The sequence below is a fragment of the Cynoglossus semilaevis genome, chromosome 2, assembly GCF_000523025.1.
Source record: "Cynoglossus semilaevis isolate Cse_v1.0 chromosome 2, Cse_v1.0, whole genome shotgun sequence".
Classification (NCBI taxonomy): Eukaryota; Metazoa; Chordata; class Actinopteri; order Pleuronectiformes; family Cynoglossidae; genus Cynoglossus; species Cynoglossus semilaevis.
The window spans coordinates 5,067,375-5,093,089 of NC_024308.1; the positions used below are offsets into that span (position 1 = coordinate 5,067,375).

A 25,715-nucleotide genomic window follows, 5' to 3' on the forward strand; every position below is an offset into this window, starting at 1 on the left:
TCATTTCATTTAACTCTTTGACAATTCTTAAAAAAACAAATCAAATGGTTTTACCTTCTCTCAGGGGCATTTTTTCTATTTTTTTGTTGTGTTTATTTGGGGGTTTTTTTGACTGCTTTTGCCTGTGATTTTTTTTTTTTTGACTGCTTTTGCCTGTGACGAGAGACACAAGTGAAAATGTATTAAATCAGTCATAAAGCCAAAGGGAAATTAGATGTAGATGTTTCATATATAAAAATAGCAGCCGAAACATTTTCTGACACCTATAGACTTCTATTCCACTTAAGGGTGATGTCAGAAAACATGTAACTTACAACATTAAGTCAGAATGGGCGGCAGTGACTAGTGTTGTTGACTGACAGTTCAGCTGATCAATAGTAGCCTAGCATGGGTGGTTTGTTAGCATGAGTTAGCTTCATAGCATCATTTCTCAAGTCGTGATTGTTTTGGCAAAAATTGCGATGTTGTTGTTAGTGGTGTGTTATATTAGAGAGCAGTTAGTTATAAAATCCTCAAAATAACTGGCCCAGTTATTACGAGTCTTGATTAGTAAGTACCATGTAAAGAGGGTAAATATTAACCAGCTAACTGTTGCTAACTATGTTCTCTGCTGCTTTCTAGTTTATCGTTTTATTTTACTTTATCATAGAGTATGTGTGTTGTTATTCAAAAAAGAACTTAATAAAAATGCTAATACTTTATATTATATCAAATATGACTTTATATACATGTAATAAACTTTATATTAGCTTTTCAACATGCAACTTTAAACATTAGAAGCCATTCAAATGACCAGGACTTCAGAACCAAAGAATCTTGGTGAATGTTTTTTTTTTGTTTGTTTGTTTGTTTTGTTTTTTTGTCAAGGGTTAAAATATTGTTTTGGGTTTGTTTGTTCTATTCTTCTGACCCATCTGACTTTTTTTTAAATATACTATACAAATTAAAAGTTTTTCTTCATTAGCTTTCATCAAATGTAATCGAAGGAGTTAGAACTACTGAGAAACTAAAAGCCAGGTGTGAAAAAACAGTGAATCACAGACAGACAGGTGTGAATGCTTCACCCAGGTTTGTGAGTGTTGCTGCACTATGCAAAGAGAAAAGATAAAAATATGTGTATCTGGGTGTGACACATCCGCACATTGCCCTGTGGTCACAGCTGTTACTGCAACTACAAGAAAGCCCTGTGGTCACAGCTGTTACTGCAACTTGTACTATTTGTGAGGAGAGGAGAAGAAAAGAGAGCAGGGGAGAGGGGAGAGGGAGGGAGGGGGGAGGAGAGAGTAGAAGAAGAAAAGAGAGGAGAGGAGAGGTTTGAGCTAGCTTGTTTTCCTATACTAATAGAGGAAATATGTGTTTTGTAGAGGCCTTTATTTCCCTGTACGTTTCTATGAAGTTTTAGTTTTTTTTTAATGTAACTCCTTCAGTTTCTTCCAACCATCCACCCTGATGGATCTTCAAGAGTTTGTTCAAAATCACAGTAACTTCTATCATTTAAATATTTACTTACCATCAATGAGTATAAACAATATTTTGTCTTTCCATCGCTTGTTTTGATCGCTTCATAACCAAACAATTTGGATTTCTTCTAAGATCGAAGGCGTGTCAAACATTAACACATGGCCAAAGAGGAAATCCAAAATTAGACCTGCAGTTTTTCAAAAGTGAGATCACCATTTATGAAACCTTTTTTTTTTTTACTTTTCACATTTCAATCCATTTTCAAATGTTTTTTCTATAACTTAAATGTGTGTTTTATCCTGACTGACATCACCACACAGTCCCAGAAGGGGACTTTAACGTACAGCACAATAACAGGGCAGATATTTAAAAAAACTCCAATCACCACACAGTCCCAGAAGGGGACTTTTTCTGTTAGTTTCTTGGTATTTGCCATTGTCAACTTTAACGTACAGCACAATAACAATTCATAGCAAATAATGAATTGATGTGAATGTCTTACAGGGCAGATATTTAAAAAAAATCACTCCAGCAGATAAAAAAACAATTTCAGTTTCTACCACTTTATTCTCAGAATAACATCCTTAAACAAAGATATTCACCTTTTCGGACGACATAACCCTGCCATCCTCAGTGTGTGTTTATGTTCACAGATTGAGTTTTTGCCGTTCTTATTTTTTCACACTTGAGCCAAAGCAAGAGCAGATTAACTGTGTGACTTCCTGTTCTTGGTGGCGTAGCTAAGACACAGTTTCCTGTCACTTCAACATTAAGGTGAAGGCTGCTTCTTTTTTTTCTTTCTTTTTTTTTTTGATGTGACATCACTCTTCTTCACTTGACTCTACAGCAAAGGCGAGGTTTAAGGTTTGGGGAACAGGTCCAGGAAGCTGCGCCAACTGATAAGACAGAAAACATATGAGGCTTTAAAGTGGGACAGACATTTTGACATACTTCTCTCCTTGAATCGTGTGAGAAAAGTGAAAATTCAGTCGTCGGTCCAACATCCGAATATCTGTCTGTTGGTGCCTGTTGGTGCTGAATGGTTGTGGCAGTACACACCCTAAACTCCTGGATATGGCAGGTCTCTCTGCTCTCAAGATCCTGCTGCTCTGGGCTGGGATGATTGGTTTCGGCAAATGTGAGTAACCAAATCAAATTGAATGCTTATAGTTTGTTTTATTTTAAGGTCGTTACTCTGAGAATGTAGACATAGTAGAAACTGAAAATGTGTCCTTGTAACTGGTCAAGTGGAAATAAAAAAAAAACGGTTAAATGTCAGTTAAAAAGTTATAAGATGGAGGTGGAATCTGTCACTTTCAGCAAAAAAAAAAAAAAAAGGAAAAATTAACTGAGAAAATATCAAAACTACAAAAAAACCTTCTTTTTATAAGTGAGATTTTTGTTGGTTTTGTTTTTCTTTGGGACATTTCTGTACTACTTTGCGTTTCTTATAGTCTTATGTCAGTGATTAGTTAAGTAATAATGTACAACGTTAGTGACTGCCTTTCACAAAAGAACAAAAATGTTCGGTTTAATTATATTTTTAGGATAACCTTAAAAGAAATGGGAAATTGTAGTCTTGTTTCTGTTCTGCTTTGACATTATTGCGTGTGTGTGAGAGTTTGAGAGTGTTCGCGGGTGTGTGTGTGCGTGTGTGTGCAGTGCACGCCTCTATAGCATCACCAGTAGTTCTGCTTTTTTCATTTAAGATATTTTTTCACAGGAGCTGAATTACGATACAAAATTAAAACCTGTTTAATTTATTTTTTTCTCAATGAGTTTTTTTTTGTTTGTTTGTTTTTGTTGAGCAGCAGCTCTGTGTCATTGTGGTTCAAAATACCACTGTATTTGACTAAGTGACCAACATTCATGATTAGCATATAAACTACTTACAATATAACCAGTGATTAAGTAGTAACTTGTTTATAGTATATTACAGTACAGTACGTCACAGTACAGTACAGTACAGTACAGTACAGTACAGTGGTTGTCACAGATCTGGTGTTTCTTAAATGGTGGGCTTCTACAAAGCTATTTTAGTGGGTCACTGATCCATGTATGTATTTAATATTGTTCATTTTGTCAAATAATGGAGCCAAATTTGTTGATGACAAAATTTAGATTTCTGAGTATTACAAATAAAAGAATACCCAATATATGTTTCTGGGGTTAAGGTTAGTTAGTGTTCAGGATTACTGTAGGTTTAAGTTTTTTCTTTAAATTTCAATAAGCTCTTACAGTTTCTCCTGAAACATCTGGTGTTCATTGACATATTCTAAACTGCTTCTTAACAAGCTTAGCAACTGTATGTTTTCTCAATGCGTTGAAATACATATGTCATTTTTTAATTTTTTTTTTTTTGTGTGTGTTAAAGGCCTTTGTGTCAGAATTAGCTTTGCCTGTTTGGCCCACAGTGACATCATATTAGTGTCTTGGTGTATTTTGTAACAATCCTGTAAGTATTTGTATGCTACGAGGAATGGCTAACAGTATGGTCGGTACTCAGCTGTACTTAAATCAAATTCATATTTCATGGTGAATGTACTTGAACCTGGTCGGACTTCTGTTTCCCATTTATAGCTGAAGGCTCTGAAGCAAGCACTAGATCATGGTGCATGTAGGAGTTGTGTGTTCAGAAGTTGACCACTTCCTTGTTCCATTCTGAGTTGTCTACATTTCCTGGTAGAGCAGAGCCCATCAGATCAATGCAGACTGAAAAGACGAACAAAAAAACCCTCAGAGTTCATGAAGAGTAAAAATATGGAAGAGGCGGGGTAAAAAAAAAAAAAATTGCAGAAGTGTGGCCCTGAGGGTGTGCTGTAAATAAGAGCAGTTTCTCAGCCAAGAGGAAAATTGCTTGTAACAAAGCAGTGGGACTCTTCTGTGATGCGAGGGAATATGGAGCGAGAAATTGAACATATAGAATCATGTGTTGATTTCTTCGCTGCTATAGTTGCTGCCATTTCATTTGGTGTTTTGTTTAAATTTTAATCCTCGTCCAGTGTCAGATATTTAACTTCCTACCGTCATGTTTTCCCTGCATCTCATTGCCATTCATCACAGACGATGTGAAATGAACAATTTAAATGAGTCACCGCCAAACTTGAAAAGGTTGCACAGAGGAGTCAAATGTCACTGCAGTGAGCGTGCATCTCTGCAAGATACACTCAGACAACAACACATGAAAACCACATCCTGAGACTAGGTTTTCAACTGTCCCAGCATCATGTCTCTACATGCTGCTTTTACGAGAACCAATCTTTATTTGTCTGAAAGCACAAAAGGATTTATTTTGTTCCAAACACTGATGCCATGACTTAAAAAGAGCTGAAAACAATTTACCGTTTTCAATAAATGTTCTGTATCACTTCAGCGATTGGTGCAAACTGAAACAATTTTAGTGAATGTTAGTATGAGGCAGGAAATGGTGGTTAGTATTCTGAAATAACATAAAAAACCTATGTCCTGTTGTTATTGCAACTAAGTTGAACACAGTTGCCTCACTCAATGAAACAAATATACTGGTCGTGAGTACAGACCGGTGCACAATGACACAGTGAAGTCCAAGGCCGATTAAATCACTTTTCCTTTCCAAAATAATATCATTTATTGTGGCGTGGGCTCGTTCCAGTAGGAGTAGGGGAATTTCCTACACTTAAAACGTTCATTAAAGTAGTTCCGAGGAAGCTAACGGAAAGCTTCTCCCACTCGACCAGATGCTTCTTAAAGTCGGTTGAAATTAATCTAAACGTGGCTGCCCATTTATAAAAAGGAAATAAAAGTAAAAATAATTTTAAAAATATATATCGCTGGTGTTTGTTTTTATCAGAGCAGCACGACAAAAACGGTTTAACGGAACTACCAGATCGCTTGTGTTCCTGTTACCTGTTATAATGGAACACTATCCTATGTGCTGGACTTTCATCCAATGGGAAGAGGGAAGGTCACGTGGTTATGTTGTCAAATCCGTCTATTACAAGTGACTTGGTGCTAATTTACTCAGCGAGTTAGTTAGTCCGTTCGTTTCGTAAGTAGTTAGCTTGTTGGTGGTCAATTTATTTTTTAATAATTAATTTATTATTCAGGTTACTTCTTTTTTATACACTTATTAATTTTAATTAATATGGGCATTTATATGTGTTGACAAAGAAGATAAAAGTATTTACCTGTTCTTTCGTTTTTTTCTACTTTCAGGTCAGACTGAAAAAGGTGAGTTGTTTCCCATAAATTAACTGACATTAAACAATGACATGTGACAAAACTATGCTGTTGGTATTTAAAACAGTGTCGTGTAGTTCTATCAACATAAACTATTCTAATAAACCAGATGTGTTTGGGGTTTTTTTGACAGCACTCTGTCCCTATGACAACTAGGTATTTAAAAACATATCATATTTAAATCAATTTGCTCCATTTTTGGAGAACATGAGAGAAACTAGTGTCAGAAATTATCATCATACACCATGCTGTTAAATTACTATCCTTACATAGAGTTAGGTTTGTGTTTATATCCTGTGAAGGAGGTCATTTACACACCAGGCAGGAGAAGGTCTCATTTATTGTTGTGTACATTTTCTTCTATTGCAAAATGAGCAGAACACAGTCTACTACTAACAGTCCACTAGCAGCACCATCTTTGGAAGAAAAGTAAACAGAATGGGTTTGTTGACTCCTGGTTCTGGGTTTGTTTAATGACATTGGATTATGTCTTTATGTATTGAGCTTCTGTTTTGCTGCTTTTTTGCCCAATGAAAAATCTGAAATGCTAGCAGCTGGTTATATCAGGTCAACACGCTGGCAGTGAAGTGTTGTTAACTTGAAGGTGTTCTCCATCTTGCAGCCACTCCTGCCTCATCCATAAGCAGCAACCAAACCTCCTCTCCAAACCAGATTTCAAATTCAGTCAGCGCCACACAAGGTTGGAATTTTTTATATTTTATTTTATGGCACAAGTTTTCAGATTCAAATGAACATAGAAAAATGTAAAGTGAAAGCATGACTTTTGTAGGCTCAGCTTGTACTCAATAAATACATAAATGCGCTCTTTGCTGATGTCGTTTTCTTTTTATCCAAAATCCAGCCACACCCTCAGGACTAGAACCAAGCTGTGAGTATACGTTTATATATATATATATATATATACATATATATATATATTATAACTTTTAACATTGCATATTTTACACATTATTTTCCAGAAAAGTTTGTTCATGTTCATGTTGAAAACAACTGCAACAAAAACTTAATTGTACTTTGCTAATGGCAATCATTCATTTGGCTTTTGGATTTATCCTCCTAAAATTTAAACCAATTGAACTTAGTTTTGCTGGTTTAGTTTCATTTGCAACACACCCTGTTAAAGGTGGATCACGTCTTGCGTCCCTTTTAATATGCGGCAATTCATCAATTTATAATTGTCACTTGAAGACATGCAGACCTCTTGAAGCTAATCATTTATGATGCAAATTGCAAATTGCAGGAAAAGGTCTCATTTGTTGATTAATTTGCGAGCAGTAAACACAACGGGTTTCACTGATTCCGAGTGCTGAGTTTGTTTAACGACATTGAATTTTGTCTTTATAAAGGTTTTTTTTAAATTATTCTTGAAACAACATATATTTCAGCCTCACCTCCAACCACAAACAGAAACTCTTCTTTGGTATCTGTAACCTCACCTACAACCATCACGGCAGCAACCGCTGCTGTGACAACTGCCCACAAACCCCCACTCAACCTGTCAACACTCGCTCCAGTCTCTGAGTCGTGTAAGAAGTTATGTTTTTACTGTTTCACATCACATCTCTGTCACTACACAAAGCAATACTCCATCTTCTTTAATCATGTATTTTTAATCATTCAACTTTAACAATGAGATTTATTGATCAAATATTTAGGAAATAACATCCACACGTAATAATTTGTGATATTTAAATATTATTTCACCCCTTTTATGCTAATTTCTGCATTTTGTTTTAACATATTTACTCACAGGTTTTTACACAGTAGATTCCATCCAGTATGGCTTTCAGATCAACATTTTAGACTCACCTACTGGAATGTACAACATTACCCTGAATGAAGAAGGTCAACAAATAGAAAAAAGCACTCCCTCATCGGTTAATCACACCAGTCCCAACTCATCACATATACAGATACAACTGAAGCCCTGCACCAAATACGAACATCATGTGAGTTTTTTTAAGGCTGGGAAGGAAATTTCCTGCAACAGCACAGGAACTGCAACTAGTACTAACACAGTTGGTGAGTGTACCTGATTTTTTTTTTTTTGTTCTTATTCAGATTTGTGCTTTGAGTAAAATTTTCACGCTTGCTTTCTTTTCATATTTTAGCTGAAAAAGACATTAAAGAAGTCAACACTTGCACAATCGGACACCTTTGTTATGAAACTGGATGGAACGTCAAGTCTTTCAGCTCAGAACCTGGGTTTTCATATTGTCTGCCAAGTAGACAAAACATATACTGTGTCAAACCAAGTTTGGATGATATCTGCTCCAACTTTACTATAAACTGGAGATCACAAACCTGCCATTCGACCTTTCCCTTCTACAAGCTCATCACTCTTGGTATGAATACACACATTTAACCACATTAATCACTTTAATCATGTGCACCAGTACTTTTGTTTCACATAAAATTATGTCATGTGGCAAAGGTCAACTTCACTTTCAGCCTTTCCAACATCACCAGTTTGATAATAAAATGATTTTCTTGGGTGCATTAACCACTGTTGTTGGATTTTTGCCTTTTGTTTTTGGTTCAATCCTTTTCAGCAACTTGCTTTCTTTCATAGATTTCCTCAATCCAAGTGATATAAATCAGATGATTCCAACTTCAATCCCTGCGACAATTGATGCAAAGTTGCCCCCAAAGTGTGAAGACGTGTCCATTGAATATAAATGTCGGGGTAAGAAGAGAGACTTCAAATAATTTGACTTAAATGTAAATGAAGGGACTTTTTCATATTGAGTGTCATCTCTGTGTCTCCGCAGAACCGGGCAGAGGAAATTGGTCTCAGGCTTTGAAGGAACTGGAGCCCTACAAGAACTACGAATGTATTGGTCACATCAGACAGTACAACAAAACAATCAAAGAGACGCCTCCCCTTAACTTCACGGTTAAATGTGGTATGTTGAAGTTGATCTGCAGAACTGCATTCTGGGAACATTTTGTCTACTCTTCATAAAAAAATGATCGTGTTCATTGTACTAGTTGTTAAATTCCTCTATTGTTGTTCTGTTTCTCTAAATTCAGCCTCAATTGCTTGTTTCAGGTAAACTGAGCAGCGACTGTCAGTATTTAATTATCTCACATTGGCGACTGTGGTGTTTCTATTCCATTCTGTTCTAGTCATTTCTGTTCTATTATCCCTTCTCTATTTAATTATTGAGTCAGTTTTATGAGATTCACACCCTTGAATTGACTGTTGACTATTGACTGTTATCTGCCTATCAATCTATCAATCCATCATCCATTTATCAGTGATCCGTCCATCAACTTATTCATTAATCATCCGTCCGTTTGTCCATCCTTCCATCTATCATTCATCCATCCACAAATCCATTTATCCATCATCCAACAATCTACATATTCATCATCCATTCATCAATCCAATCACTCAACCATCGATTCATGCATTCATTTGTTCGTCCATCCACACATCCCCCCATCCAGCGATTTATATATCTATCCGTCCCTGCATCATCCACTGATCCATCCATTTGTCCATCCATCTGTCAGACAGTGTCATTGACCAGTGTCTGCTGTGTTTTAATAGAAATTACTATAAAGATCAACCATATGCCATCAGCTGAGTCTGTTCATCTGAGCTGGAACACGATCATCAGGAACTGTGAAGACAACGAAAGGTTTTCATACTCCTGCTCCTGTAAGCAGCCTGGTCAGGAACGTAAGTGAAATTTCTGTGAAATAAACATCCTTTTTTGTTGCAATGAAAGGCAGTCTGTCACATCACATTGAGGCTGACTGAGAAAGATCACCTCAATATTTTACTTGTTGGTTGTATCTAAAGCATGTGGATTAACATTCATTTTGTTTTTACATAACATACAAACTTGACCCCAAAAAAGAAAATAAAATCTTTATTAATCATTATTATTTCATTACAGCAGTACCAGGTCAACTCAGGTCAGGTCAAAAAGACTGTACAATCTCTGGCTTAAAACCTTTCACCACTTACACCTGTTCGGTCCAACCCAAATACAATGGAAGGGAAATACCCACACGAACTGAAGTCAACGGGACAACTCTGGCTGGATGTACGTAACTGACACACTCGATGACAATATGTATGTAAAATAACCATCAGGACTTTAATAATATTAAGATATCTTTGCTTTAAATCCCTGAAAGAAAATGAGGCTGCATTAAAAGGGGAGCACAGCAAATGTTTACAGCCACCTCAGACTTCTGCACACTGCACACTGTTAGCCTCTTTTTAACTAAGAGAAGTGGGGAGAGTGTTTTGAATTATTGTTTATATTATACACTTACATGTTTTTTCAACTTTCTTACAGACCCTGATAAAGTTAAAAATGTGCAGTTGCATCTCACAGCACACAATGTGATCACAGTGAACTGTGGCAGCCCCCAAGAGCAGAATGGCCCACGTCTTGAATACATAGTAAAACTCAGTACCCCTTATGGTAGTGAAATAAAAACATTGCAAAGCAGAACATGTCTCTTTATGTTCGACAACCTCGGATATCTCACCACCTACACGGTACAGGTCTGTATTCACGCTTTAATTTTAAAACTCACAGTTTTTGATAATGCTATAGCAGCTGAGGAAGGGAATTTTCCCCATACGTTTCCAGGTGACTGCCTTCAACGGATTCCATAAGAGCTCACCTGTGACTGAAACGGTCAGCACCAGCTGTAAGTCTCTTTTCGTAAATTGTCACAAAAGATATCCTGTTGATCTGTTTCATCTTTTTTTTTTTTTTTTGACCCTGATTTGACATTAAAAACACTTAATGCCGTGTTTTGACAGTGGTTTCTTGTAAACACCATTTGTACAGATAATGACAAGGCTGTCATCGGTTTCCTCATCTTTCTCATTCTACTCGTGTCTGTGGCCCTTCTGGTTGTCTTCTACAAGATCGTCGTCTTGAAGAGGAGGAAGTCCCAGTCAGTGCTACATTTACATGTTTAGTGATGTGCAGATTTTTACACCCCAGAAAGACAGATACCGTTGCTTCTCTGTGTAGTCCCATTTTCACCAGACTACATTACTTCAGGTCCTTTTAGATTTAGCAAAACCACTTTGCAATTTGGCCACTGTATGTTGGCCACGACATTTTTACATTACAATTGTGATGAGAAACAGATTTAAAGGGGTATTTCAAATAAATATAAATGAGTAGAAATGCAGTAAGTGTACCAAGTTGAGGTCAGGAGAAGTCTCTAAGGCTATGCAATGGTTTGTGGCTGCATTTTATTGTGTGTCTTAATTGATGGACTAACGAAACCTTAGTTTATGAAAAAAAAATCTCTGTAAATGTAACTGAATTGTACTTTACTCATAACTAATAGATACAAAAATAGTCAAGGATTTAAGCAGCATTTTTTTTTCTCTTGGTGTGAAGGTCAACTTCCAACTAGTCTTGAATTTTCCCTGCCTTATTTTTGTCTTTCTGTATTTAAAAGCTACACTGGGTCTGGCACTTGATGGTTAATTAATTTCTAGGATTTTTAAGGAATCAACTATGTCTAATTGTAACTGTAACCCTATGATGTTCTCTTTACAGTGATATGAATGAACACATGGAGCTTATTCAACCAGCAAGTGAGTGAACCTAACCAGTGAACTTCTCTATCCAATCGCAGTAGATTTTGCACAGACTGCAGATATAAAGGAGCGTGTGTTAATCGAACTGCCCCAAAACACACACACACACAACAATACAAAATATTACAATGAAATATGAAAGCACAGCCTGGAGTTTGCAGAATGTTCTTACCATGTTCTTATGTGTTAGATGACGAGGAGAACCTGCTGCCTGTCGAGCCAATCCCAGCAGAGGTGCTGCTGGAGGCCTACAAGAGAAAGCTGGCTGATGAAGGACGACTTTTCCTGGAGGAGTTTCAGGTACTTTGAACATTTGGCTTTAATATGAAGGCCACATGGTAGTGTAGTGGTCAGCAGTGTTTGTTCTGGATATGTCACTGGTGATGCCCGCTGTTCTTCTTCGCAGTCATTAAACCGTGAACTCAAACACAGTCTAATGCTATGAGCCTCGAATCAGGGAACAAAAATAAAAAACTGTTGTGGCCTAGTAGTAGATGTGATCGATTGTTATCAGAGGTCACAGGTTTAGATCCAGCCTCAGCCCGACTAAAACATGCTGAGCAGGCACCGGTTTCCTCTGTCCATGGTCCACTTCTGAACGAATTTTCTGTCTTCAGTTGCTGAAAATTCATATTCAGTTTTCTTGCATTAGTGGAGTCATTCTCATTAGTTACTACCAGTTGTGTGTGACTGTGTTTCATCACGGGGAAAAAAGGATGTGTTTTTATTTGTGCTGCTGCTGCTCAGTTTTGACCCTAAAAAATGAAATGTAAAGTTGTTCTGCAGAGATGACATAAATGTTCTCAGTTTTTTTTCTAATGACCACAGATACATTTCTCTTATTCTTTCTGTTGGACTGTGTTGCCATATTTGTAGTTTTGCACATCTTCACGTTGCAGTGGGCATTGTGTAAAAATATGTGTTAGCTTGGGTCTAATGTACAACTTTATTGATGAATTGAACATGCAGTAAAAGTACAAGTGCTTCTTTTAAGGAAAGACTACCATAGAGCATTTGTTAGAGATAATTCCGTTGACAGGTACGTGCAGGCGTGCATGAACTCAACAGAGGAAAATGGAAAAAGAAATAGTTGCACGCAAGGAAATTGACTGTGTTGTTTTAACCCTGCCTTTGCACCGTGCAGGTGTTTTCACACTTGCAAAAGTCATTATTTCTACGTGTTTGCAGAGCATCCCCAGAATTTTCTCACGACACACAGTCAAAGACGCCAAAAAGACCTGCAATGGCCCCAAGAACCGCTACGTCGACATCTTGCCATGTGAGTCAAATAAAAAAAAATATCACTGTCATTTGGTTAGTTTTGTGTGTTTTTTTACAGCCCCTCTGATAACCTTACCACCATGGGCATTTCCACATGTTTAATTTTTTTTTCATTTCTGTATCTTGAAATAGATGATTACAACCGGGTGCAGCTGACAACAGGAAGTGGCGAGGCTGGAAGTGACTACATCAACGCCAGCTTCATCGATGTACGAACCACAATCTGATCACACGTTAATACTTTTAATGTTTTACTGCTGCTCCCTGTGACAGAGAACATTTAACAAGAGTGAAATCAGTGATACAATGTTACATTTGCTTATACTCTCTTATATTTTGCAGGGCTACAAGGAGCCAAAGAAGTACATTGCAGCTCAAGGTAAAAATGTCTCATGGTGGTTTAGGTTTTTGTTTCAATAAAGTATGTGCTGTATGACTGTACAGTATTTTCATAATGTGTATTTGTGATAGTATATATATATATATATATACACTGTCTATATCCACCCTATGTATGTCTTTGTGTGTGAAATAATGCATGCATTGTGTCTCACTGTAGAAATTAGAAACACTAATGCATGTATGTGTAAAATATGTATTTATGGGTCTTTTGATGGCGACGGTGTTTAAGGGCAATGGTGTGTGTCACAATGTCACATTGACAAGTAGTTCACTTTCCTTTCTACCTTTCCTTTTTGTATAAAGGGCCCAAGGATGAGACCGTTGGTGACTTCTGGAGGATGATCTGGGAACAGCAGACATCCATTATTGTCATGGTAACACAGTGTGAAGAAGGAAACAGGGTAAGAATAAAAATAAAATTTGACTAAGTTAAAAATGACAAACTGTTTTACCTTTTCACAATAATAGTGTTGTGAAATCTTAGGATGTTGATCAGATTGTTTCTCTGGCCACAAAAAAAGAGAGAAAAGTAAAAGAACAATAGTGATATTTCTCTTTGATATGTGTAAAAATTCAGCATATTATGGATAAACAGGGTAAAAATTTCAATAAACAATGTTGATTTATTCACACTTTCCACACTATAAACGCGACATTTTATTTACTTGCACCTTTCAAGACACTTAAGGTAATATAATAGAAGTAATTTAATTTTTTTTTTCACCTATCAACTAATGCTCTTTTCTTCGTCTTAGAGCGAGACGTGTCCACATTTTAACATGAATTCCAGACTGTATTTAACACATGATAATGTTGTGTCACAGATAAAGTGTGCCCAGTACTGGCCGTCTCCACAGAGAGAGACAGAGATCTTTAAGGAGTTTGTGGTGAACTTGAAGTCAGAGGACCACTTTCCAGATTACATCATCCGCCGCCTGAGTGTAATAAACGTGAGTCTATGTCGCTACTGCTTTTATTACTTGTGTGTTTGGTTGAATCCATTTCTGTTTGAAGCCAAAAAGGAGGGATTCCTAAAACTAAAAAATGTGACAGTTACATCTTCACCTCATAATAGACTGAGATTTCTAATCAAAGATTGGCCGATGGACCTGTGATTTTTTTTTTGTAGGATGATAAAAACACCACTGTCTTTCCTTCTATTTGGTTGAATTATTTACAATAGGAGAACTCGGTCCACAGATTGTTCAATTACAGTTAGTTAAAGTTAAATTACAACTTAATATGTAGCAGGCGGCTGTGTGTGGTTTCTTCACCTTGGTTCTACATGTCGTCTCACTGTGTGGGTCTGCAGAAGAAGGAGAAGAGCTCGGAACGAGAAGTGACCCACATCCAGTTCAAGAGTTGGCCAGACCATGGTGTGCCAGAGGAGCCACAGCTTCTCCTGAAACTGAGACGGCGTGTCAACGCTTTCAAGAATTTATTCAGTGGCCCCATCGTTGTTCATTGCAGGTACAATATAAACGGACGTCGTAAAAGCTACTAGGGAAAAAAATTGGTAATTTAACATTTGGTCAAATCTAATATTTGGGCTCCAAAACTAATGTTAAACATGTGTGATTCTAACAAAAAATTATATAACTTAGATTTGGTATTTCGACACATACTTTACTTCGACCTTCTTTTGATTTTTTTTTATTTCTGATAGTCTGGTAAAACTAATGAAAACACTCCAACCCAGCAGGTGGCAGTAGTCAGTCTTACGTTTGTTTGCCATTTGTGAAGAACATGCAAATGATATATTGAGGAATTTCACTCCACATGAAAGTTCTGAGTTCTGAGATAGAAGACAAGACTGCTTTGTTTGGTTTGTTGAGCGGAAAGTTTCTTTTTTTTACAGCAAGGTTGTGTGCAAATTGTGCAACAAAAAGTGTTTTCGTTACCACATTAGTTCCAGCAAAGAGTATTTACTCAATACAAAACACGTTGCTCTGAGCACAGACACGTGAGCTAACGCTTGCTACAACAGTCCTGGTACAGTCATATAATGAAGCCAGACCACAGTAGAACAGATGATCCACCCACAGGGCAAAAATTGAACTGCTGTCTTAATTGCCCTGTGCCTTTCCTAGCGCTGGGGTGGGCAGAACAGGAACCTACACTGCCATTGATGCCATGATGGAGTGTCTGGAGGCAGAGGGGAGAGTGGACATCTATGGTTATGTTGTCCAACTACGCAGACAGCGGTGTCTCATGGTCCAAGTCGAGGTAATACATTTTTTACCACTCAGGGATATGCAGCTCCCTAGTGGCATACAAGGAAATTGCATTGGATTAGCAGATTTGTTTTCATACATTTTCAGGTTAGAATGGATGATCAAGTTAATTCAGTTCAAGTCCAAGTTTATTATATATATTAGTAAAGGAAGATAATCCTTAAGAGTTACTTTTGTAAAGTTTATAAAGTTTTCATTTATTTGATTTTGGTATATATTAAAGCAGTTTATATTATTTATTTTTACATCAAAGGTAGGCAGGTTATTTTTTTTATTTTTTATTTTTATTTGTAATTTGGTTTTAAAGGAAAAAACTCCTGCTGTTCCGAGTTTTGATGAGATTAAACGTCAGGATTTTTTAGTTTTTACAATAATACTGTAATTATTTTCATTAGTGGAATATGTCCATTTTTTTTACTTTCATTGTTGTTTATGTCAGCTTTGTTTGTATTTTGGTATTATAGTTGTAATACCCCGTTCTGTGAATATTGTCCTCAAACAGGCCCAGTACATCCTGATTCACCAGGCTCTGCTGGAGCACAACCAGTTTGGAGAGACGGAGATCCCTGTGGCTGAGCTGCCCAGCACACTGAGTACACTGAGAGAGAAAAACTCTGAGAGTGAACTCACCCTGATGGAGGAGGAGTACGAGGTACAGGAAACTTTTGTCTTTAGTCTGTCAGCTACCTATGTAATTTATTAGAAAAATCCTATGACATACCAACTCAAAGAAATCTCCCAAAAAATATATGTAATGAAATATAATGATATTCTACTTTTAATGTCTTCACATTATTTACTCACTCTGTTACTCAGTGTGAAACCTGGGCCTGTTTAGTTGAACGCAACACTAATATATTCACAGGCATTGAAGAAAGACACACATGAGGATGTAAGATTGGACAGTGTGTCTCTGAATGCCACCTGGTGGAAGAGAATTTAATTCTGCCTGTGTCTTGGATAGAAAACTATTATTTATTTTTCACTAACTAAATAATAGTTTTCTATCCAATTAAGTGAAAACAGACAATTTTCCACAATCCAATAAGTTGGATATTATTGTTTGTTCATAAATGTCAAAAAATGTCTTGGACTGCAGAGACTCCCTTCTTTTAAAAAATGGAGAACATTCAACACTGGGATTTCGGAGGAAAATGAAGAGAAGAATCGTTCCCTCACAGTCATTCCATGTGAGTGTTAGCTGCACTAACATGGATTCATGTTATCAATGGTTCAGTGCATGTTGATGTAAATGACCATCTGTGCTGTGAATACTCACTTTGTCCTCCCTCAGACGACTACAACGGCGTGCTGCTGAAGCTGGACGAAGGCTGCAGTCACGATAGTGACCAAAATGTCCACAACTGCGAAGATGACGAAGACTCGTCGGATGAAGATGACGATGAATGCAGCAAATACATTAACGCCTCCTACATCAGCGTATGGTTTCATTACTCTCTATTACGGTAGTCTTATTGAAATGTACCATCAAGAGGAAGAAAAGATGAATTATTTCCTGTTTGTGGGTTTCATCTTTATATTTATGAACCAGTTCTATTCTACACTTTCTTGTGCAAGTCAGTTAGAGATTCTGTTTTCTCCTCACACAGGGTTACTGGGGACAACAAGTCATCATTGCTGCACAGACTCCGCTTCCAAACACCATCGGTGATTTCTGGAGCATGATTTACCAGAAGAAAGTGTCGACGATTGTCATGCTGTCCGACTCTAGTGAGAAGGATGAGGTGAGCAACAAACTCTTAACAAACATCGAAATAACTTAAACATATGATTAATGAGGATTATGTGAAAAGACTGTTAAAAGTAAGTCTGTAGAATAATTAGGTTAATGCTAACGTATTGGCACCTTTAAAAACATGAAATGCCAAACACTCTCTATGTGTAAAGAGCGCTGGGCAAAAAACACTTTCCTTGTTTCCACAGGGCTCAGTTTACTGGGAGAAGAAATGTGAGGACATAGAGGTGGAGGTCACCAACAAAGAAACCACCGCAGCCGTAATCAGCCGTAACATGCTGCTGCGCCACACCAAGGTAACGCACAGAGACAGGAGGCAATTAACATCAGCCAGTGTTAAAAAAAAGAAAAATAAATTGACAACTGTTTGAAATCCACGCCACATCTGTGTGTTGACAGAGGTTAGACAGTCGGTCGGTCAGACATCTCCAGTTCCTGCAGTTTGGTAACAAGGATCTGCCAGAACGTCCTCAGGAGCTCATCGACATGATCAAGGAAATCAAGAAGAGTGGTGACAGAAGCAAACCACAGAATATTGTGGTTCACTGCAAGTAAGACACGCACGTCTGCAGCTGCAGTCTATAGGACTATTGTTGACCCCCCCTCCAGCCCCATCCCCCCAACTTTAAGAGAATAAAGGAAAAACCATCACAAATCAGTGCAATTTTTCCATTGTGGTACAAATTAACCAATAGCCCCACGACCCCTGGAGGGGTCCGCACCCCCACCATGGAAACCACTGGTGTACAGAAACACAATGAAACATTAAAAATAAAAAGGAGGGCTATTTTCTGCTTAGTTTTTGACTGTATAAAAGTGTAAAGTCTGCCAAAAATACTGACAAAAACTATTTTACGTCTCATCTTACAGTGACGGCTCTTCTCGTACGGGGGTCTTCTGTGCCCTGTGGAACCTCCTGGACAGCGCTAACACTGAGAAGCTGGTGGATGTTTTCCAGGTGGTCAAAACTTTACGCAAGGAGAGACAGAACATGATCTTCAAACTGGTGAGGAAGGAGAACTCTGTCTGCTGGAACTACACGAGGTTTCATAGTTTAGTGGTTTAATGTGTCGTAGATCAGAAGGAAATAAAGTTCTACCCACTGAATGGACAGGGAGTATACTTCAGTACACCTTAGAAGCACATGAAGGTGCTGTTTCCCCCGTGTTCCGTTGTGTTTTATTGACAAACAGTCACCGGCCAAATCAGGATGTTTGTAGGCCCGAGGTTTGACAACCTGTTTTAAAGACTGCACTGATTTTAACTATTTTTTAACTCAAAACAAAGAGTGTTGTAAAAAAAATAGAATGTGTGGATAATGGTTCCATTTTGTACCTGTGTGTGTGTGTCTAACAGGAACAGTACCAGTTCTTGTATGACGCTGTGCAGAGCACCTTCCCTGTCCAGAATGGGGACGTGAAAGCAACCCCGGTTTCAGCGGCTGACTCCATCCAGATGATGAATGAAACCAAAGGGGCCAGCACCACCACCGTCAGTCAGCAGGAGGCAGCACCAGAGGCCAAGAGAGAGTCCAGTGGTCCCACAGAGACGTCAGACGTGGAGGACAGCTGTAATGGTCCCGCTGTGATCCTGGAGGTGTGAGGGTCGGTGCAGACACCAGTTTGCCTTTAACTGTGCTTCTTTTCTACGCTTCCTTTTTTTTTTTATATCTGTCTTGAATGTAGAAATGTTGTAAAGCTTTCTACACACTGTGATGCAAGAGTTTTGGTCAAGGTTTTTATGTCACACAGAAGGGATTTAAGTTAAGAAGTTATGAAGTTCTGAGTTAAGATTATGTAAAAGTATATGTAAGGATTTCTAGAACTGCTTTGTCAAACTTTAAAAATAGAGAATACAGTATATGAAATTATTTTAGTTCCTAACTATAAATGCATAGAGGTTGTAAGTAATGATTTCTTGCTATATACATTTTTTCAGGTATGAAGTGTAGAGGTGAAGCATCACTTTAAACAGGTGAGGACACAATTGTAAAGCCTGAATATACCGTAGTAGCTTTAAAATATGTTGATGTCTTCAAACATACAAGTTGTTATTCATGAAAGAATCCGAGCTGCATCCTGCTTCTTTACCTCATCTAAAAAAGAAACAAGTTTTCTTCTTAGATGTTCTTTCGGTTAAATATAAATAAATCAATGGCCACAGATGAATATTTGTTGTAAAGTTTCAGTAATTTAAATTTATTATGTTTCATTTTTGATAGGTGAAAAACCTGATTAAAGAAGTGCAACACAGCCTGAGGAGAAACTAGTCTGAAAAAAGTCGAAACATTTACACAGTTATGACATCTGTGTTAGATCATTTTGACTCACTCCTTACAGTTTATGTCACTGTACAGAATGTTAAGAAAAAACTATTATTATTATTATTATATCATAGAGGCTTAAACATGTCAAATCTTTTTTTTAAATTATATTACTACAAAACTGGAAAAGATAAAATAGATTTTTTTAGACTTAGATTTTTATTTTATTTAAATAAAGAGAAACAGTAAAAAAAATACAGATATAAAATTAAGAAATAAATTACAGTTTGGTCTGAACACAGAAACTCTACATATTCAACACAATATTCACAGACAGCATATATAAAAAAGTATGTTATGCATAAAAAACTGACAAAAAAGGATTAAAACTTTTAAATATGTCTATGTGACAGGCCAGGAAGTAGAATGAAGAAGTATTCACAAATACTATATGTCAGATACTGTGGAGTCATTCTGTGCAGTATTTTAGAGATGCAGCAGGAAGACAGTTCTCTGTTGGACGAGTTGTTTTTGTCCTTTTTAGTCACAGTACTCTTTCAACATCACTGTTCTCTGTTTATTTTCTTGGTTTCTCTTTTCTGTTGTTTTTTTCCCCCATATTATTCATATAAAAATGTTCAGAACTCAGAGCCGTGTAATAAATCTCATTTTAATGTCCTAACAGGGTTGATGATGTCTTATTGCATCTACAGTACCTGATGACATGGCAGTTGAGCAAGGCAGTCTGAGGCAGAGCACATGTCTTCAGCTCCACATTCCTGTATTGTTTGAAATTCATTTCATTTAGGGGCCACATAGTGGCCAAAGCGATAATTGCTCTTGCCTTACAGGAAGATCACCGGTTTGCTGGTTCAATCCCCACTCTCCTTGTTTGGAGTTTGCATGTTATCCCTGTGTGTCTGTGGGTTTCTCTGGGTTCTCGGGTTCTCTTCAACAGCCCAGAACCGTACAGATGGGGTTAATAGTTCACTCTACAATGACCTCAGGTGTTAATGTGAGTGTGAATAGTTGTTGTCTCTGCAGTACATGTCGCCCTGTTTACTCCAGCTGACATGTTGACGTTTGTGACTGTTTCTCCAGAGACAATCACTACGTTTGTGGTTAAGGCACAACCATATCAGCTACTGTATGTAAGACAGGGAGGTGTGAGCAGGGACACGTGACCTTCAGCAGTCTCCGTCAAACTGCAGGACGTAGGCTTGACCGTTTTTTTGGGTTAGTTTACTGTTTGGGCTCATCACCAGTTTTAAAAGTTGAAACATCTTATTTTCCTGGAACTCTGATGAAACGACCTGGAAGACTGAGGACCTACATAGACATTTACTGGAACTCGCAGAGTGAATGGTTAACAGCAGAATAACAATGACTGGATGTTTCAGGTTTGATCAGAGTCAGCTTTGATCTTCACTCATTTTCTGGCCTTGCCGTCTGGCGTCTTCTCTGCGTTGTTTGGACTCTGTCTGGCAGTTGCAGGTCTGGCCCGGACCAACTCAGACAATGCCTTGGCGTTGTCACACTGAGCTTTGGCAGTCTCTGGACGCTTTTTAGACTCTGTCGCCAGGGACGTGGTGGCAGGCTCCCAGAGTAAGAACTCATGCAGAAGTGTGTTCACAGCCTCAGGACACTCCATCATCACCATGTGACTGCCGTCCTGCAGCAACTTCAGGAAGCCCAGAGGAAGTATCTGAGGAACAATTCACAGAAACAAGGAAACGATCCAGTCAGTGAAGTCATGAGTGAAATAAGATAAGCATCAATGTATGTCTGGTTTGGTTTGTTTTTTCCAAACAGACCTACTCCTCCTGCTGGGCCCAAACAACACACTGGGATTTCACATTTTATCTTTTGTTAGCTTTTAGCTTTAGCTTTTGTAGCTCCTTTTTAGCTCAAGGAAAATGAAGGCTACTGATTTATTTAGTTGGGTTCATATTAATTATATTACATTTATAACATAAGGCAAAATATATATTTTTCACACTGAACTCACAACCTTGATAAGAATATTTATTGGGAAATTGTGGCAAGATATTGCCACAATTTTATTTTTGGTTGGTGTCGATAATAATTTGTCCCATTTAATGTGTCTTCAGCAGGTCAGTATCCAAATGTTAATCTTGAAGTTTGTTAGCGTTGGTGTCAACGCTGTCTGGTCACCTCTGCCATACGCTGATCTTCCTCCACAGGCACAAACTTGTCATGAATTCCGTGAACCAGCAGAATGGGCACGGTGAGCTCAGCGTGGTAGACCTCGTCCCCCTCAGGCCAGTACTGTCCGCTCATCATGGCACGCAGCACGAAGGATGACACGTTGAAGGCATTGTTCTCCCTGAGCAGCCGCTTCTCTTTGGCACCCTGTCGAGCAAAGCCAGCCCTGTGGGAGAGAGAGTGGAGTAACACATGTGGACAGAAGGATACTGATGCCGTACTGACTAATACTGTAATTTAACATGTACAGTTAGGTCAAGGTTAAGTACAGTACGGGAGGAATACGAATTATTTTGCCCAGCATCCAACCAACCCAGTACTGAACCGTCCCACCAGTTAAATCTTGACTGTTTTTTTTTTTGGCCCGTGAGCCAAAGGATTTGCCCACCTCTTGGATAGACCATGTGGGTGAAAGACTAACTAACTATCCACTGAACTCCATCAGACCATAACAGTCTCTGGTGGTGGTATTAAACCATACACTCCCATACATGTTCCAGGGCATTACTTGAGAAAGCTCCAGGCTAGCAGCGGAGAAAGACAGTGAAGGACAGAGGTGGGCAGGTTGAAGATGGAGCAGAGGCTGGGCTCCAGAGCTGTGGGACCGCCTCCGTTGATCATCACCATTTTATGAATCTGGTCTGGATACTCATGAGCCAGGAACGTACAGAAGGACACGCTGTGAAGTGGAACAGAACACAACACTGGTTAGAAACTGTTTGACAACCTCCAGCTACGTAGAGTAAGAAACTCTTCACATTTACCCGTAAGAGTGACCGATGAGGATATTCCTCTTGCGTGCATATCTCTTAAAGATCAGCCGTATATCCTCAGCCAGTGCATAGAAAGTGTACGCTGCAGCTATCTTTGGTGCTGAGCTGCCTCCGTGACCTGCCAGGTCTGGGGCGATCACCTCGTAGCCCAGCTGAGAAAAGAAGTCCAACTGGCTGCCCCAGATGTCCAGTGAGCCTCCGACTCCGTGGATGAAAAACAGAGCCACATCTGCATGTGTCCCCTTACAGGCCGATATCTTCCTCTCACAGTCAATCACTACAATCCTCTTGGGCTTCCGTCTACGCCTCCTCAGCTGCTGGTTCTGGTCAGTCTGTCCAGCAGCAGGTGGCGCAGCTCCCCCTCCACCTCCTGCCCCTGCTTCAGCTGCCCCATTGTTCCCAGCTGTGTTGGAGTCAGACCGGGTCTTGGAGAGGTTGACAGATGGTGAGGAGTTTGTGCCGTCTGTAAGTTCAACCTCCACTGTGCTGTTGGAGTCTTTCTTTGCTTTGGCACAGTTCTTCAGCTCTGTGCCCTCTTGACCGCTCAGGTTCTCAATGTACATCTGTCCGTTGCGATACACTGTGATCTTTCTTTTACAGCTGACATTTCCCCCCTGTGCATTGGGTTCCTCCAACACGGGCCGGTCGGGGATGACATGTCGAACCCTCAGGACACGGCCTGGTTTCACCTCAACAAACTCATAGCCATCAACAAGTTCAGATGTTTCTACAGGACAAACAACGTTGGCAGACTTTGAGGTCAGGCAGCACATGAAGCCGTCCATGAATCTGGTCAGCATGGCTGCCAGTCTGGTGGAGATACACATGTAAAGACGTATTAAGAAGGAGTATTTAAGAGCTTATATGTAGAACAGAAGATGGATGGGTGGATGATGGATAGATTCTAGATAGTCAAAAAGTTCAAACCCAAAATTAAGATATTTGTTCTTAAAATTACAGATTTTTTTTCTCTACACATTCTTTTGAGTCTTAACACTTTATCCTAATGTTCTAATGTTCCTTCAGTTTGGAAAAAAGAAAAAAAAACAAGATGAAGCTTGATCAAAACCAATTGCAAAGTTCCAATCATCAATCAAATTTTTATATCGTAACAAATGTTTAAGTTGTTAAAATCTGACACCTTTTCAAAACATAACAACCGTCCCAAGTATATTTTCAATGTAGGCCGACTCACATGTGGAACTAACAGAATTTTTGTATCATGCTTATGTGGAATCTGGTGCGGGAAAGCATTTTAAATCCTGACAACATTCTGTGAGAAACTACTGAGCAGCATCGACCATTAGTGCAGCCTTTGGGTGTATTAATAGACAGGGACGGTAATAACTCTGTGAGATAAAGCTGCTGGCTACGTGATCCCTCTGCTGCTGCTCTCACCGACGTGTAGTTAGTCAAAGAGACAGAGCTGCCACGACTAATGTGTGGTACTGTTCAGATGAAAGCAGGGAGAGCTAGTTTATGAATTCTCTAACTTAATCCAGTGAATGGATGAGTCAAAGTGTAAGATGTTTTGTCACACAGCAGCCAATCTCCGGGATGACAGTTGATTAACTGCCATGGCAACAGCACTGAGGCCAAACAGGGTCTGCAAGTCTCTGTGCTGGTGGTATTATCCTGCCTCCCCATCGCTCCCTGTGTGCTTGAGAGGATTATTCTCTGACTACACAACACAATCTGTCAATTGCTCAGTGGAACATGGACTGAAGTTTGACCTTAGTTAACTTTAGTGTTTGTATGGTCTGATGCACATCTTTGTTTGTACTTGAAGCTAAACAGCTACTATTTTTTAATAGTTTACAAAGGAAACAATCTATTAAAACGATTTTTTTCCATTTTAAAATCTTAAAAGGGGCCCTCAACCACTGCTAGACCATTGATTATTTAGTATGGGGAGACAGAGAAAGAATATAACAATTTAAAATTTTAATTTTTCAAAACGTACGTTAGCATGGTATTTTATTTTGAAAAATCAAGAACTTCCGCCGCTTCTTTCCTCGTTTGCTCCGCTATTCAGCACTTGACTCAGTAGCCGGTTTTTTTTTCATGCGCCGGTAAGAACTCAGACCAACTTAAGCAGTAAATTACTGAAATGAGTGAAATTATTTAAAAACAAACAAACAAATAACTCTTCTTTAAAAAAAAAAAAAAGAGGGCGGGCGTCAGTCTGCATGGTATTTTATTTTGAAAAACGTTCACGACTATCGATAACGTTATAATAATAAAAAATGAAGTGTATAAAATAAAACAACAATTACAATTAATGATGTATGTAATAATTAAATCATCGTTCTTTATTGCGCTAACGTGTTATGGGCGTGACCTCTCTTTAATTACACACTACTGCCGCTAGTCGGCGAAAAAGCATGCTTAAAAACGATGGGTCGTAAAAAGGTTCGGGGACCACTGGCCTAAAACAAAATTAAATGACTCATAGAACACAGCAAACTAAATTTTCTCATAAATAGTTATGGTATTGGGACCAAAACAATTTTTTTTTCGTCAGATACTTTGCAGGAAGTCTGGTTGGCTCCCTGACTGACTGTTCATTACAAGATGTCTTCATCCTGTCACAGAATCTTGGCAGCCCAGGACTGGCAAACAGCTTATGTTAAATAATGGTTTACTGGCAAATGTGGACTTATTCACCAGTCAACCAAATGCAAACGAGCGATAAACAAGGCAGAACACAGTCCAGAGTCTAGTGGTTGCATGTTGTACCTCACAGTTAACATTATGCTTGGCCCATTAGATTTCCTTTCAGCTACTTATCCACAGAAACCTACAGGTTTGTCACGAGGCTCCAGGAGAAATGGGATAACAATTTAATTTAGTCTCTTTAATTGAATTCTCTTTAGCTTTGCAGTTTCCCCTTCTTTGCTAAAGCTATACTGGAGTAGTTTGTTTTATTGTTTTAATTAAACATCTATACAATGTCTGTTTACAAAAGAAAGAGTTCAGCAAAAAGAAAAGGTTCTTAATTAAACATCTATACAATGTCTGTTTCAGCAAAAAGAAAAGGTTTCCTACCTTTGTGATCCTGAAAACACTGTGCAGTGATAGTGATAGATGTGCTTTTGTTGTGCGGCACAGAAGAAGGCGAAGAGCTTTAATCTGTGGCTGTAAATCCAATTACTTCATTTATCTGGATTCTCTTGTCCTGTATGTTGACTACACGTAGTGAACACTGTCAGCCTCCTGAGTGAAAATATCTTCTCTACATGGTTAATTATTATAGGTGCAGGTATGGCTTCAGTTCAGTAATCAGAGAACAGAGGAAGTGTGTGTGTTTGTGTGTGTGTCTGAGAGGAGGCAGTACTTCTTAGAAGGAAAGAAGGAAAGAAGAAACGTCGTCATTTGTTGATGTGACTGAAAATGGGAGCAGGTGTCTCCTCCTCTGAGATTTTATAGAATGGTGTTCATTCCCTTTTGTAAATTTTCTAAAAGAAGTGTTTTATTTACAATGATTGAA

The 25,715-nt window shown here is 38.5% G+C and overlaps 2 protein-coding genes across 5 annotated transcripts; one reads left to right on the plus strand and one right to left on the minus strand.

Annotated features, from left to right (window-relative positions):
- The first annotated feature begins 2,282 nt into the window (after positions 1-2,282).
- On the plus strand, positions 2,283-19,554 carry ptprc (protein tyrosine phosphatase receptor type C). 3 transcript variants are annotated; one of them, XM_008331803.3, is made up of 31 exons: positions 2,283-2,599; positions 5,656-5,670; positions 6,302-6,379; positions 6,542-6,568; positions 7,086-7,226; positions 7,453-7,722; positions 7,812-8,045; positions 8,273-8,386; positions 8,472-8,606; positions 9,257-9,388; positions 9,612-9,758; positions 10,017-10,228; positions 10,317-10,377; positions 10,521-10,629; positions 11,250-11,287; positions 11,481-11,590; positions 12,479-12,569; positions 12,704-12,780; positions 12,914-12,950; positions 13,277-13,374; positions 13,798-13,923; positions 14,286-14,443; positions 15,064-15,199; positions 15,710-15,859; positions 16,307-16,397; positions 16,502-16,647; positions 16,818-16,952; positions 17,152-17,259; positions 17,363-17,514; positions 17,834-17,969; positions 18,320-18,565. In XM_008331803.3, the coding sequence occupies exons 1-31, from the start codon at positions 2,536-2,538 to the stop codon at positions 18,563-18,565; spliced, it is 3,774 nt and encodes a 1,257-aa protein (XP_008330025.1). In that variant the 5' UTR covers positions 2,283-2,535. The 3 variants fall into 3 exon arrangements, with proteins under 3 accessions (XP_008330025.1, XP_008330018.1, XP_016886744.1); XM_008331796.3 differs by having other exon boundaries at positions 2,284-2,599; positions 9,609-9,758; positions 18,320-19,554; XM_017031255.2 differs by lacking the exon at positions 7,086-7,226 and having other exon boundaries at positions 2,284-2,599; positions 9,609-9,758.
- On the minus strand, positions 18,631-25,426 carry abhd8b (abhydrolase domain containing 8b). 2 transcript variants are annotated; one of them, XM_017031256.2, is made up of 5 exons: positions 25,274-25,426; positions 22,217-23,035; positions 21,961-22,131; positions 21,402-21,618; positions 18,631-20,931 (listed from the first exon to the last, which is right to left on the minus strand). In XM_017031256.2, the coding sequence occupies exons 2-5, from the start codon at positions 23,023-23,025 to the stop codon at positions 20,656-20,658; spliced, it is 1,473 nt and encodes a 490-aa protein (XP_016886745.1). In that variant the 5' UTR covers positions 23,026-23,035; positions 25,274-25,426; the 3' UTR covers positions 18,631-20,655. The 2 variants fall into 2 exon arrangements, with proteins under 2 accessions (XP_016886745.1, XP_024921937.1); XM_025066169.1 differs by lacking the exon at positions 25,274-25,426 and having other exon boundaries at positions 22,217-24,325.
- Between the last annotated feature and the right edge of the window lie 289 nt (positions 25,427-25,715).